The sequence below is a fragment of the Lipotes vexillifer genome, unplaced genomic scaffold (genome assembly GCF_000442215.2).
Source record: "Lipotes vexillifer unplaced genomic scaffold, Lipotes_vexillifer_v1.1 scaffold38, whole genome shotgun sequence".
In the NCBI taxonomy this organism is placed as follows: domain Eukaryota; kingdom Metazoa; phylum Chordata; class Mammalia; order Artiodactyla; family Lipotidae; genus Lipotes; species Lipotes vexillifer.
Window position 1 is genome coordinate 2,597,446 of NW_006791464.1, and position 15,458 is coordinate 2,612,903.

The 15,458-nt window shown below is 35.4% G+C and overlaps 1 protein-coding gene across 3 annotated transcripts in view; it reads right to left on the reverse strand.

Moving 5' to 3' along the window:
• DACH2 (dachshund family transcription factor 2) overlaps window positions 1–15,458 on the reverse strand; it is a 629,817-nt gene that overhangs the window by 11,784 nt on the left and 602,575 nt on the right. For all 3 annotated transcript variants that reach the window (XM_007464443.1, XM_007464441.1, XM_007464442.1), the window contains 2 exons: window positions 6,623–6,769; window positions 4,678–4,743 (listed from right to left, as the gene is read on the reverse strand). In XM_007464443.1, coding sequence (XP_007464505.1) covers window positions 4,678–4,743; window positions 6,623–6,769 — 213 coding nt within the window. The remainder of the gene's footprint in view (window positions 1–4,677; window positions 4,744–6,622; window positions 6,770–15,458) is intronic.

Below are 15,458 nucleotides of genomic sequence, written 5' to 3' on the forward strand. Positions count from 1 at the left end.
AAATATATTTAAAATTCTATACTGTAAATATATGTATATTAAATTACATTGTAAAATATGTGTTCTTATTAACATAGAGATGTTAAAATTGTGTCTGTTTCTTTTAGAGTCAAATAACACTTTAGTCACTTTGCTTTAATTCTTCAGTGGCATCTTCACCAAATGCTGCATAGATGAGATCATGGATTTTACATATCAGAATGATAAGTTTATACTCTTTGAATAAGCTCCCACATTTTTTTCTGAACAAAAATGATTCAGAGGGAACAAATGGTTCAATATGTTCATTTTTTACATCAAATTTTGCTTAACTTTGACACGTAGATTGGATTTCTTATCTGCTTCTGGTGTGTTAGTATCAAAAAGAAGGGAAAATTATTCAAGATTCCACCATATATCTGAAAAAATATCAGATGAAAAATATATTCCAGTGTTAAACCATTTTGTGTCATTGTCAAGCATGTAGGCAAAAAAGCAAACGTAAAAATTATTCAAAGGTATTGACATTCCTCTTGCAAAAGCATCTCCTAGCTTTTTTGTATTGTTTTGTTTTCTTCCCAAACAAATGCAGTGGCAGAAATGGGGTTAATGCATCATTGTGTGCCCTTGTACTTTATAATGTTATTTCCTCTGAACTTTTTAAAAAATTATTTTATTTTGTTACTAGAAAGTCAGTTCATGAAGGCTGTTACCTGTTTTCTAAAATATAGAAGTTTCATATTCTGGATTTGTTTTATCTATTATTATTATTAAGATGATGATATCAATTTTCAAAAACTAAAGAAACATGCACTGTACCAGTAGCCCCTAACAATGAAATAGTCATACAAAAGTTAACTAAGGTATAAACATGCAAAAGGAGAAGTCTCCCTGTGATCATAAAATGATGTTATTTTCTGTTCAGCAGTTCATGCTACTGCTGTTCATGCTAATTAATTAAAGGAGCTGTTGCTGTAATGTGCAAACAGGGGATCTGAGAAACTGAGAGCGCTTTTAGGTCTCCAAGTGAAGTTAAGTCAATCCGGGCATGGGCAATCAAAGGTAATGAAATCACTTGTCAGTGCTAAGCTTGCAAAAACTGTGAAGTTTGACTAGGGAGTAAAAGGATTATAATTAGATTTCCAATAGGATAATAACTAAATGGCAGAATGCAGTAAAGAGAAAATATTACTTTGTTAGCTAATGGTACTGCTGTTCGGTTTTAGTTTTTATCAGCTCACTTGTTGTGCTAATTTAATTTGCTTTTATCAGCAAAAATGCACTACGCAAATGGTACTTGAATGTGATTTGCAAAAATCATTGATCTGAAGGTACACTTAATGACACCCGGTATGTTTATTTTATGTGAAACGGAGATTGGTTGATAAGATGGTTGATGTTCTGTCTTGTGGGCCCCCAAATGAGTCATGGGAATCTGTGTGGGAGGATATTAGTGTATATCCTTCACTGCCAGCAATAGTGGACACTGCTATCAGAGTGGATGTGTATTCATTTTTTAATCACCTTAAAATATACAGGAGGAGTTGCTATCTTAGACTGCTAAAATATAAGGGATACAGAAACCCTTTTATCAGAAAGTGATCTATGCATGATACCTTGTCTGTCAAACATTCAAAGCATAAAAGACATAAAATAACTAACCTGAAGAGATTTAGAATACATATAAGAATCCTAGTACATGGGCAGTTTGTGGAAATTATCATAAAACTATATATGAGTTTTTTTTTTTTTTTTTTTAGTTATTTTACTATTTATTTACTTATTTGGCCACACCACGTGACATGTGGGATCTTTGTTCCCTGACCAGGGATCAAACCTGCACCCATTGCATTGGAAACACGGAGTCTTAACCACTGGACCTCCAGTGAAGGCTCCTATATATGACTTTATTACTTCTAATGATGGCCAAGCAACATTCTTCCAAGTCCTCTTAAGGAAATGTCACAAAATGTCTAACTGAATTTCAGAGAAAAAGAACTAAGGGAATAATAGATTTCTATCCAGCAGAGCTATTGACAATAGGAAACGACTTCACTGATGCTGGAACTGTTTGTTGTGATGAAGATGAGTTGTGGAAATGGCATTGGATTGGCATGCATGAATTGAACCTCACAAACAATGCTGGGAAATAATCTTCCAAGTTAAAAAATGGGTAATTGAGGGAAGTGAGAAAGATGAAAACAGTATCAAAATATGTCACAAAAAAAAGGAACGATAACACACAAGAGCAAAATTATTAGGCAGAATGGAAAAACAATGGTTAAGCTTGCATTTTGTTTTCCAAGCATAATACATTTTCTTTAGTTCACAGGTACATATAAAAGTAATCTTTCAATTTTGAACATCTTAAACAAAAAAGTAATATTATTGAGTTTTTTTGGTAATTATTTGAATTGATTGATTTGACGAATTATATTTAACTCATAATATTTTCTGGCACCTATTCCCCTGGAATAGGATAAATTGGTTTTGCTCATAAAATAATTTCTTTTAGATATTAAATTGTGACTCTACTCTCATATTAATACAAGGCATTTACTCTAGTTTTTCATAAATTGATGATAGGAACTTTATTATTTACCATGCTTAAATGCTGTGCTAAGAGATGTGGGAATGTGTACTTTTTCATTTTTACCACTTTTATCAAGAATACTATTTAACATAACCTAAAAGGCAGACATTTAGTAAGAATTATTAATCCACCATACTTTACCATATATTGAAAATATTAACCACAAATGCTAGACAATTTGATTTGTAATTTGAAAACAATATATAAAAGTTAATCCCCTTGCTTTAAAATATGTTCCAACTCAATCCTTTTAAAGGTAGAGCTAATTCTCTCCTGTTTACACAGTAAAAACTAGGAGAGCTTATTAAAAGCATGCTCACTGAAAACAAATATTAAATGTGTCCTCTCCTAATCACAAATTAATATGCAAAATCCATTCTTTGCACACTCCCTTAAAATAAAAAATTGAGCCAAATAGTGAATCTAGCTTTTCCTTATATCACCTAACTGACCTACCATGGATAAGTTATCTGTTGTTTGTTGCATGGAAATGAAGCAACAACTTTAGGAAAGTTCAAAAATTTTATATTTATCTCAGAGTTAGAAAGTTAGTAGAAAGATGTTACTACTGTCAACTAAAAGAATTATATATATATATATATATATATTAAACAAAGAGCAATAAATTGGGAGTATAGAATTAAAGGGTAATGAAGGATAATTAAAGGATAATAAAGATACAACCCAGTGATGGTTTACCTCTTACAGTTACAAAGCTGACCTTACATCCCACAAAGAAAGGTTCAATCAAGCTCAACGCTCCTTAAAGACTGGGTCTATATGTGTGTGTCACAGATTCAGAACGTATCAGATGCTTCAGACTTGTTCACCCCTACCTTAGATCTATGGTGGCAACCACAACTAGTGGGGCTTTATTTATATGTTTCACTGTGGTGTACTGATTGGATAAACACTGAGTCCCATCCAAATTGGCTTTGCTCATACAGGCAGAGCCTTTAAGTTGAGGGAAGAAAGCAGGTAAGCAAAAGAGGGATAAGAAACAGAAAAAGCTTTATTGAGTGAGCTAAACATGCATGCTTTCACAAAAGTTAATGCATTAGTTAGTTCTATCCAGCTGCAGCAGAATCAGGCATTACAAGAAGATCCATGATCTCTAACACTCCTGGTTTTGCAAAGATGATGTGCAAAACTACCTGAGTCAGGATTTCTGAATTTTCTGAAGTTGCCATACAAAATGGTGACCCACAGATGAACCCACATGGATCTTTTGGTCACATCCAGTTTTGTTGCCTTCCTAGATATCCGTCATTACACCGTGGAAAGGCACTGATTAGTTAAACATCCAGCAGGCAACCTTTCTATGGTTGTCTTCTTTTTTGAAAGTTAGGAAATCGTTTTCTCATGGAGATGCCTTTTCTTTTTTGTTAGAGTGAGACATGAATGTGAAAATAAATGTAATCTTCATACAGAGGGCTAGAAAACTGCATTAGAAAGACACTGAAAAACTCCAGTGGCCATTTTTTATTTTTAGCTGTCTTTGCGCCCCAATGAGACTCTATATTGATTTGTTTTCCCTATTTTCTTACCACTAAATACTTTTAAAAATATTATAAAGGATCTAAACAGTTGTGGGAATCCTGTAAATTATGTATTATAAGTCCTGCTCTTATTTTCTTATTTAGTCGGTTTCAAAAAGTATCTAAAATTAACATCAGGACTTAAATATTGATAAAAATGTTGCCTAGAATACTTTGCAAATATTGATAGGTTACGATTATTCTACCTGTGTCATTTACAAACAGTAAAGTAGCAAGATTTAAAAAGCATATTATTTTATACTTCTGAAAGGTAAATTATATTCACATTTTGCATTTTTAGAATATGCCTAACATATAAATGTACATCCTTTTAATGGATAAACATACAAGAAATTTGCTCACATTGTGTATGTAAAATTATTAGTCTCTAAACACATAGTCTCAATAAACACTGCAAACTTTTTCCTCTATCATGAAGTAAGAAAAGGTAAACTTATTTATTTATTTTCCTTATATGAAAAGTATCAACATAGGAGCTTATCCCCTTCCCACCCCCAGGGGTCACACATTAAGCAGTTACAGAAAGAAGTACACTGTTTACTGTACCTTGCATAGCAGTACTATCATGAGGAGTTTCACTGTTTTCTATTTCAGTATCTGGAATCCCAGTATCTGAAAGAAGTGACATTCAATATTAAGGTACATTTCTATTTTTCCTGATTCCATTTAAAGTGAAAACTCTGTTCACCAGTGCTATGGTCCTATAGATAACATGAGACTTTGCGTGGCATTTTGTTTTTGTTTTCTGTATGTCTATATGTTTTTAATGGTAGGAGGGAGAATTATAAACCATAGCTGAATTTTACAATTGGGCATATGTTTCCAAGTATATAGTAAATACTTCTTTATTCATTTTACACTCTAAAGGTAAAACTCAGGAAAATAATCTGTCCATAAAACCCCCTCAGACTATCAGGTAACATGCCCTGACTGTGGAATAAAAAAAAAAAATTGAATATAATTGCATAAGTAGAAGTGCCCCATTCTTATGGTATATTTTCCATTTGTAAAATGTGATAGATGATGAGATTATCTCTATGCTAAATGCACATGAACACCAAAACACAGGCTATGATTTGTGGTCTTTATTTAGTACTGCTCATAGAGGCCAAGAGATACATGAATTGTTTCAAAAAAAGTTGAGAAAAAGAAACAAAGAGTTGGGTTTTTTATTTTCAATTTTAAATATTAAATGTGTTATCTAAAAGTTATTCATATACATGAAGCATAGCTTAATATGGCCCTTTCTATATATATACATTTGCTCAGACACCCTTGGGTAATGTTATAACAGACGCCCATATATCATCCATCAAGGATTGATGTGAGAAAGAAATGATCTGACTACAAGTTACCCATGATGTTGTAGAAACAGCTACTTTTCCTTTATAACAGAGAACACTGGAGCTAGAGTGGAATTCACATATGGGTGGATTTCAAAAACGTAAAAAGAAAAATGACAAACCTCCTCAGAACTACATGTTCAGAGCCTCAAATAATTAGAGTGCATAGAATGTTGACCCCATTGCTGGCTCCCACTGTCTAAGATGTTCCTCAGTATGAGATATTGATGTATTATTATTTATCTTCTCTCTTCTGCATCTCAATGAGGCATGGCTGTCATGAGCTAATAATCTACCTCTGTATTTCTATCGATTGTGAGGACAATGATCCGAGACAGCCACAGTAAAAAGGAAACTGAACTTTTGGAAAGGTAAAAATACGATTGAACATTGTACAGTATTCTCTATTCATTCTTAGTATGGGACACTTGAAGCAACCTCCTTTTAGTTCATGTGTGTGTCATATTAGCTATGGAGTAAGTGTATGCAAGTGTATAATATTCTTAGGCTCATCCCTGTTATGCACACATATCAGTTAGATATACCAGCTGTTCATGTGCTCTGAAAGAAAAATTTGAATAGCCTATGAAATGAAATTACGTTGTGGGGTTTCATAATGTAAAATGGAATCAGAAAAGTTTGGAATTAAGAGATTTCATGACAGAAGCACCTCTTCTCACAGGAGCCCCAGGAATTTACTTAGAACATTCATTTTCAACCAGGCACTCTTTAAGCTCTCATCACTGATGCAATCTGCATTAAAGGAACCAGCATTCTAAAGCTCATTAAAATAAAGTACACCAAACATCAGCATATTTTAACACGAATGGACCTAAAACACTTACATTTTAACTGCAGGGAAGTTATCAATATTACTTCTTCTGCAAAAAGCAGAAGGATTTCCTGTTCCTAGCCTATTTATATCTCCCGGAATAGGGCTTATTTTGACAGATTTAATTAATGAACTAAAGCACTTGGCCTCAAATTGATTTTTTAATTACTGTATTCCTGGACAAAGCTTCTCTCTCCCTCCCTCCTTCCCTCCTCCCTTTCCTTCTCCCCCTCTCCCTCTCCCCCTCTCCCTCCCTGGCTCTCTCCCTCTCTCTGCTTTGTGTACCTTGAGTGTGAAGGTGCAATACAGACATTACCTTTCAACATCCTCAATCCACTGTCACTAGTAGTGGCTTGCTTAAGTGCTTGCTCCACTTGCTCTCTTCGCTTTGATTCAAATTCTAAGGCTTCTTGTAGTTTTCTCTTTGCTTTTTTCTCCTTCTTCAGGCGCTTTTGCATGGTAGCTAAAATATGGAAAGGGAAATAGTTTGCAAAGGCTTAGTCATTGAAATCAGTTTGCCGATTTTGATGAATTGTAAACCATAGATACAGATTCAGAGAGATATATAAATGTATGAGTCAACATAAGATTAGCTTCTTTTGATTCCTATTATCATTAGACTCAACCAAAGAGTATTCAATCACGCAACCAACTTATTTTTGCTTTCACATCTCCAGTAAGTATGCTCTATAATACACATGTATTTGTATGGTGGTGGTAGTAGTGGTGGAAGATTGTTTTCTACTTTGACTACAGGAATTTAGTAATAGCATGAAATATTTTATAAATCAATTAAGAAAAATATTCTTATTATTTGTCAGGTTATTCCTATACATATTTCAAAACACATAATATCTAAAGATATTTATTGAGTTTCAAAATATGGTATGTCTTTAAACACTCCCAAATATTCTATGAGGACACCATCACTCTGATAACAAAACAAGACAAAGATGTCACAAAAAAGAAACAGGCCAATATCACTGATGAACATAGATGTAAAAATCCTCAACAAAATACTAGCAAACAGGATCCAACAGCACATTAAAAGGATCATACACCATGATCAAGTGGGGTTTATTCCAGGAATGCAAGGAGTCTTCAATATATGGAAATCAATCAATATGATACTAACAAATTGAAGAATAAAAACCATATGATAATCTCAATAGATGCAGAAAAACTTTTGAGAAAATTCAGCACCCATTTATGATAAAAACTCTCCAGAAAGTGGGCATAGAGGGAAGCTACCTCAACGTAATAAAAGCCATATATGACAAACCCACAGCCAACTTCCTTCTCATTGGTGAAAAACTGAAAGCACTTCCTCTAAGATCAGGAACAACACAAGGGTGCTCACTCCACCACTATTATTCAACATAGTTTTTGAAGTTTTAGCCACTGCAGTCAGAGAAGGAAAAGAAATAAAAGGAATCCAAACTTGGAAAGAAGAAGTAAAACTGTCACTGTTTGTAGATGGCATGATACTATGCATAGACAATCCTGAAGATGCTACCAGAAAACTACTAGAGCAAATCAATGAATTTAGTAAAGTAGCAGGATACAAAATTAATGCACAGAAATCTCTTGCATTCCTATACACTAACAATGAAAAATCAGAAATAGAAATTAAGGAAACATTCCCATTTACCATTGCAATACAAAGAATAGAATACATAGGAATAAACCTACCTAAGGAGTCAAAAGACCTGTATGCAGAAAACTGTACAACACTGGTGAAAAAAATCAAAGACAATACAAAGAGATGAAGAGATATACCATGCTCTTGGATTGGAAGAATCAACACTGTGAAAATGACTATGGTAATGAAACCAATCTACAGATTCAACACAATTCATATCAAATTACCAATGGCATTTTCACAGAACTAGAACAAAAAAATCTCACAATTTGTATGGAAACACAAAAGACCCTGAAGAGCCAATGGAACTGGAGGAATCAGGCTCCCTGACTTCAGACTATATGACAAGCCTACAGTAATCAAAACAGTATGGTACTGGCACAAAAACAGAAATATAGATCAATGGAAAAGGATAGAAAGCCCAGAGATAAACCCACAGATGTATGATCACCTTATCTTTGATAAAAGAGGCAAGAATATATAATGGAGGAATGACAGCCTCTTCAATAAGTGATGCTGAGAAAACTGGACAGCTACATGTAAAAGAATGAAATTAAAACACTTCCTAACACCATACACAAAAATAAACTCAAAATGGATTAAAGACCTAAATGTAAGGTCAAACACTATCAAACTCTTCAAGGAAAACATAGGCAGAACACTCTATGACATAAATCACAGCAAGATCCTTTCTGACCCACCTCCTAGAGTAAGAGACAAAAATAAACAAATGGGACCTAATGAAACTTAAAAGCTTTTACACAGCAAAGGAAAGCATAAATAAGATGAAAAGACAACTCAGAATGGGAGAAAATATTTGCAAATGAAGCAACTGACAATGGATTAATCTCCAAAATAAACAAGCAGTTCATGCAGCTCAATATCAAGAAAACAAACAACCCAATTGAAAATGGGTGGAAGACCTAAACAGATATTTCTCCAAAGAAGACATATGGATTGCCAACAAACACATGACAAGATGCTCAACATCACTAATCATTAGAGAAATACAAATCAAAACCACAATGAGGTACCCCCTCACACAAGTCAGAATGGCCATCATCAAAAAATCTACAAACAATAAATGCTGGAGAGGGTGTGGAGAAAAAGGAGCACTTCTGCAATGTTGGTGGGAAAGTAAATTGATACAGTCACTATGGAGAACAGTATGGAGGTTTCTTAAAAAAATAAAAATAGAACTACCGTGTGACCCAGCAATCCCACTCCTGGGCATATACCCTGAGAAAACCATAATTCAAAGACACATGTACCACAATGTTCATTGCAGCACTATTTACAATAGTCAGGAAATGGCAGCAACCTAAATGTCCATCGACAGATGAATGGATAAAGAAAATGTGACACATGCTTACAGTGGAATATTACTCTGCTATAAAAAGGAATGAAATTGAGTTATTTGTAATGAGGTGGATTGTTGTAGAGTCTGTCATACAGAGTGAGGTAAGTCAGAAAGAGAAAAACAAATACAGTATGCTAACGCATATATATGGAATCTAAAAGAACAGTACTGATGAACCTAGTGGCAGGGCAGGAATAAAGCCACAGATATAGGCAACATACTTGAGGACACAGGGGGAGAAGTGGAAGCTGGGATAAAGTAAGAGAGTAGCACTGATATATATACACTACCAAATGTAAAATGGATGGGTAGTGGGAAGCTGCTGCATAGAACAAGGAGATCAGCTCACTGGTTTGTGATGACTTATAGGCGTGGGGTAGGGAGGGTGGGAGGGAGGCTCAAGAGGGAGGGAGTATGGGGATATATGTATACATATAGCTGATTCACTTTGTTGTACAGCAGAAACTAACACAACCATTGTAAAGCATTTATCCGCCAATAAAGATGAAAATAAAAAAGGTGTATGGAAGAAAAAGAAAAAACATGGTATGTCTTTTAAAACTTACAGTGTCAAGAGTCTCTTTCTTTGAGATGTTACCAGTTTTTAGGGAAAATATCTATATCTTTAAATATATGCACATATCATCAGACTCTTTCTCTCTCCATATATTTATATTTGAATCTATCTCTACATTTTAAAGGGAATAACTTTCAGCAATGATTATGTTAAGCAATCTGTAAAGGCACAACAACATTTCATAAACAGAAAAGGTAATGAAGAGGTAGAAACAATTATAACTCAAATCTCAAGGCCTTATGTCTTAACTAGAAACTTTAACTGCCCTAATGTATGATTGTTACTATTCTCTGAAACCTTGAAATCTGTGATAATTTCTCAAACAGAATTACTGGGCTCCAGCAATATAGTGGTTCATTGCAGTGTTCTAAGCAGAACGATCTTCACATTCTTCCTAAATTAGTTGTAAAGATTTAAGATATTGAAATTAGGACAATAGAAAAATATTCAAGGAACATTAAACAAGATTATAAATTATATGACATCTAAAAAATCTTAAAATTATTCAAATACAATTAAAATATTTTGATTGCACTAAAGTGAATATGATGTTAATTTGAGTTTCAGTTGTATTTATCTCACAGTTCAATGTCTTTTCATATAAATGACCTTCAGCAACTTGAAGAGAGTTATTTACTCATCTAAATTTATGTTCATTTAAGACAAAAATTCAGAGGACTAAGGTAATAACAAGATGGAAATCTTGGAATAAAGACACTGAGAATGTATGGTTTCTGTTATTTTTGATAAGAGACTATTAAATAAGGTTAAGTATAAAAAACTTTTACTATAATAATTATACTTAATTATCATCATTCAAATATTTAGTAAATTATTTAAATCAAAAACATAGATTTATTCAAATTAATGTATAGCAATGTCCTTGATAAGACAAAATTTTGCTTCTAGTAAAAGTATTTATTGAAAAACATTCCATATGTTGATTCCCTTGAAATTTATGATTCCATATATTATAAACAATGCCACAGAATATTACATTAAAAATTATATAAAAATAAACTATAATTTATTTAGGACATACCATGTACTGAACAACTCAGCAAGGAAGATATTGTTATCTCCATTTTATAGATGAGGGAATTGAGCCCTTGAGAGGTCAAGAAATTTATTCAAGATCCCAGAACTAGTAGTTCTCATAGCTTGAGGGCCAAAGATTATATAGGTAGTTGCTTCAAAGCCTGGGGACCGGGCTTCCCTGGTGGTGCAGTGGTTGAGAGTCCATCTGCCGATGCAGGGGACACGGGTTCGTGCCCCAGTCCGGGAAGATCCCACATGCCACGGAGCGGCTGGGCCCGTGAGCCATGGCTGATGAGCCTGCGCGTCCAGAGCCTGTGCTCCACAATGGGAGAGGCCACAACAGTGAGAGGCCCGCATACCACAAAAAAAAAAAAGCCTGGGGACCATATAGTTGGTCAAGAACCAAGACAGATGAGCTCCAAGCTCTCCTGTAGCTCTATCATTCTTTGTTTCTAAATGTTTAAACTGCAAAGAATATTATAACATATGTTTAATTCAAGTAACACATTCTGGCTAGGAACAAAAATGTAGTTAGAAGGAATATATAAGTGTGAAACAATGTTTTCTTTAAAAAAAAGATACTCATAGGGATTCTTACTATATATATAGTTATATATATATATGTATATATAGTTTACTATATATATAGTTTTACATATGTTCTTTATATATGTATATATGTTGCTACTATATTTTCTATAAACTTGGGGAGACATTACTTTTTAACTACAATATCAATTTTCTCCATTTTTCTTTTCAATCATATGACTTGAGGTAAAGAGTTCACCCTTTGTCCTAAAAGTAGGTTTACTTGGTATGAGATATTTAGGCAACTAGAAAGGAATTTAAGTCATCATGCAGTCAACTATTGTAATAGATGATGATGCTGAGATTCATAGAGATGAAGCAGATAGTTTCTCTAAATCAATGAGGATAACAGAGTAGTTTCTTTTCATTATGCTAGTCATAAGATGTAAAATGTTAAAAACAGTGCTTAGCACATGGCAGACAATTGATAAGCATTAGCTAGTGATGGTAGTAGTAGTAGTAGTAGTAGTAGTAGTAGTGATGGTAGTAGTAGTAGTGACAGTAATGACAGTAGTAGTAATGATGATAGAATATTACTAGTGGTATTATTATTATATCATAATAATTGCTAAATTTATTAAATATAAATGCTTCATAGTAAATCTGATAATAGATACAGTATTACATCTACAATGTCTAAGACTTCTTAAAAGACAATAGTTATGATATCAATTATAAAGACAGACCTGAAGACTCTGTAAGAAGTTAGTAAATAGAAATCGGTATGAGTAGATCCTTAAAAGTTAGAAGCCAATTTTACTATATGTAGTAGATTTTCCTAAGTCAATTTATGAATGTTATTATATTTAACATATTTGGTACTTTTGTATAAATAATTTCCCTACTAAAGAAATGTGCTTTTATGACTCCTAATCATAATAATATATATTGCATCAAAAATATCAGAAATAAACTAATTTCTCAAAACTTTAAAAGGGCAATTTAGCTTCTGTTTAGTAGTATTTAATGACTTTGGCAAGACAAGAAGAGGTTTAATTCTTTTTAAATGTAATGACTGAATTTCCATTTTGAACTGAACTAATAATTCTTATGTCTTAAGGAAAATATACAGTAAAATTTCAATTTCTTGATGCAAATTTCAGAATATAATATGCTATATTGGAATAGTATAAAGTTAGTGGATTTCACTCGACTGGAGTAATTCTTCCTAGTTTAGGGAGGCATTATCTGGGTTGTGAATTTTCTCTCCCTTTTTGCCTCTCATTCCCACTCTTTAACTCTTTTAATTGACTTTTGCTTTGTGATCATTCTACAGAAGAATAAGCAAAGAAGAGAAAGAAACTGAAAAGCACAATAGTCACTTTTTGTTCTGTTTTGTATTTTATGGTAAATATAAGGAAGAGGTGAAAATTATTGGTTAAAGTTTTGAATTTTCTCTAGTTTTGATACAAGCTAGTCTCATTATCCACATCTATAGATTGTCAAATGCCTATCCATTGTTAGAAAGTTATTTCTATTTCTGAACAATATTTTCTATTTTCTCACTTTTGACTCCGTCCATACTTATGCTACCCTATTCAGCCCTCATCACCACGGCCTAGATTAGAGCAATCCACTTTTACATAGTTTCCTTGTTTGTAGTCTTACTCCGAGTCCCATCTAATCTGTTCTCAACACCAGAGTGATCTATCTGATTGAAAGCAGACCAGATCACTCTGCTGCTTATCTTTTAATACTTCCCAAAACCTACAGGACAAAGTCTAAGCTAATCTTTTACATGATTAAAAATGGCCTTTATGGGTGGACCTTCAAGATGATGGAAGAGTAAGATGTGGAGATCACCTTTCTCCCCCAAAATACATGAGAAATACATGTACATGTGGAAAAACTCCTACAGAACACCTACTGAATGCTGGCAGAAGACCTCAGACTTCCCAAAAGGCAAGAAACACCCCACGTACCTGGGTAGGGCAAAAGAAAAATCAGAGACAAAAGAATAAAGATGGCACCTTCACCACTGGGAGGGACCTGTGAAGGAGGAAAAGGTTCCACACGCTAGGAAGCCCCTTCACTGGCGGAGAATAGGGGTGGCGTGGGGGAAGCTTAGGAGCCACAGAGGAGAGCGCAGCAACAGGGATGTGGGGGGCAAAGCGGAGAGATAACCGCACAGAGGATCGGTGCCAACTTGCATTCACCAGCCCGAGAGGCTTGTCTGCTCACACGCCAGGACGGGCGGGGCTGGGTGCGGAGGTTCGGGCTTCCGTCGGAGCGCAGGGAGAGGACTGGGGCTGGCGGCGTGAACACAGCCTACAGGGGTTTAGTGCACCACGGCCAGCCGGGAGAGAGTCCGGGGAAAAGTCTGAAACTGCCTAAGAGGGAAGAGACTTTTGTTTCCGGGTGCATGAGGAGAGGGGATTCAGAGCACTACCTAAACAAGCTCCAGAGATGGACCCAAGTCACGGCTATCAGCATGGACAACAGAGATGAGCATGAAACACTAAGGCTGCTGCTGCAGCCACCAAGAAACCTGTGTGCAAGCACAGGTCACCCTCCATACCACCCCTCCTGGGAGCCTGTGCATCCTGTCACTGCCAGGGTCCCGTGATGCAGGGACAACTTCCCCGGGAGAACACACGGTGTGCCTCAGGCTGTTGCAATGTCACACTGGCCTCTGCCACTGTAGGCTCACCCCACATTCCGTACCCCTTCCTCCCCCTGGGCTGAGTGAACCAGAGCTCCCTAATCAGCTACTCCTTTAAAATCATCCTTATGGAGCAAAAAACAGATGCCCTCAAGTGGCCGACACACAGAGGCGAGGCCAAATCCAAACCTGAACCCCAGGAGATGTGTGAACAAAGAAGTAAAAGGAAATCTCTCCCAGCAGCCTAAGGAGAACCTGATTAAATCTACACAATCAATTTGATGTACCCTGCATCAGTGGAATACCTGAATAGAGAATGAATCATCCCAAAATTTATGCAGTGGACTTTGGGAGCAATGATATATATATTGTTTTCCTTTTTCACTTTTTGTGAGTGTGTATATGCATGCTTCTTTGTGTGATTTTGTCTGTATAACTTTGGTTTTACCATTTGTCCTAGAGATCTGTATGTCCGTTTTCTTTTGTTTTTAGTATAGTTTTTAGTGCTTTTTATCGTTGGTGGATTTGCTTTTTGGTTTGGCTGCTACTTTCTTTCATAGTTTTTTCTCTTTTTTATACTTTTTAATTTTTTTTATGTTACTTTTTTCTTTCTTTTTTCTTAACTTTTCTTCTGAGCCATGTGGCTGACAGGATCTTGGTGCTCTGGGCTCAAAGGGACAGCCAAGATCAGGACATTGGTCCACCAGAGACCTCCTACCTCCACATAATATCAAACGGCAAAAGCTCTCCCAGAGATCTAAATCTCAATGCTAAGACCCAGATCTACTCAATGACCAGCAAGCTGCAGTGCTGGACACCCTATGCCAAAGAACTAGCAAGACAGGAACACAACCCCACCTAGTAGCAGAGAGGCTGCCTAAAATCATGATAAGGACAGAGACACCCCAAAACACACCAACGGACGCAGTCCTGCCCACCAGAAAGACAAGATCCAGCCTCATCCACCAGAAAACAGGCACTAGGCCACTCCACCAGGAAGCCTGCACAACCCACTGAACCAACCTTAGCCACTGGGGGCAGACACCAAAAACAACAGGAACTACAAACCTGCAGTCAGTGAAAAGGAGACCCCAAACACAGTAAGTTAAGCAAAATGAGAAGACAGAAACACACAGCTGATGAAGGGGTAAAGTAAAAACCCACCAGACCAAACAAATGAAGAGGAAATAGGCAATCTACTTGGAAAAGAATTCAGGGTAATGATAGTAAAGATGATCAAAAGTCTTGGAAATAGAATGGAGAAAATAAAAGAAATGTTTAACAAGGACCTAGAAGAACTAAAGAGCAAACAATGATGAACAACAGAATAAATGAAATTAAAAAT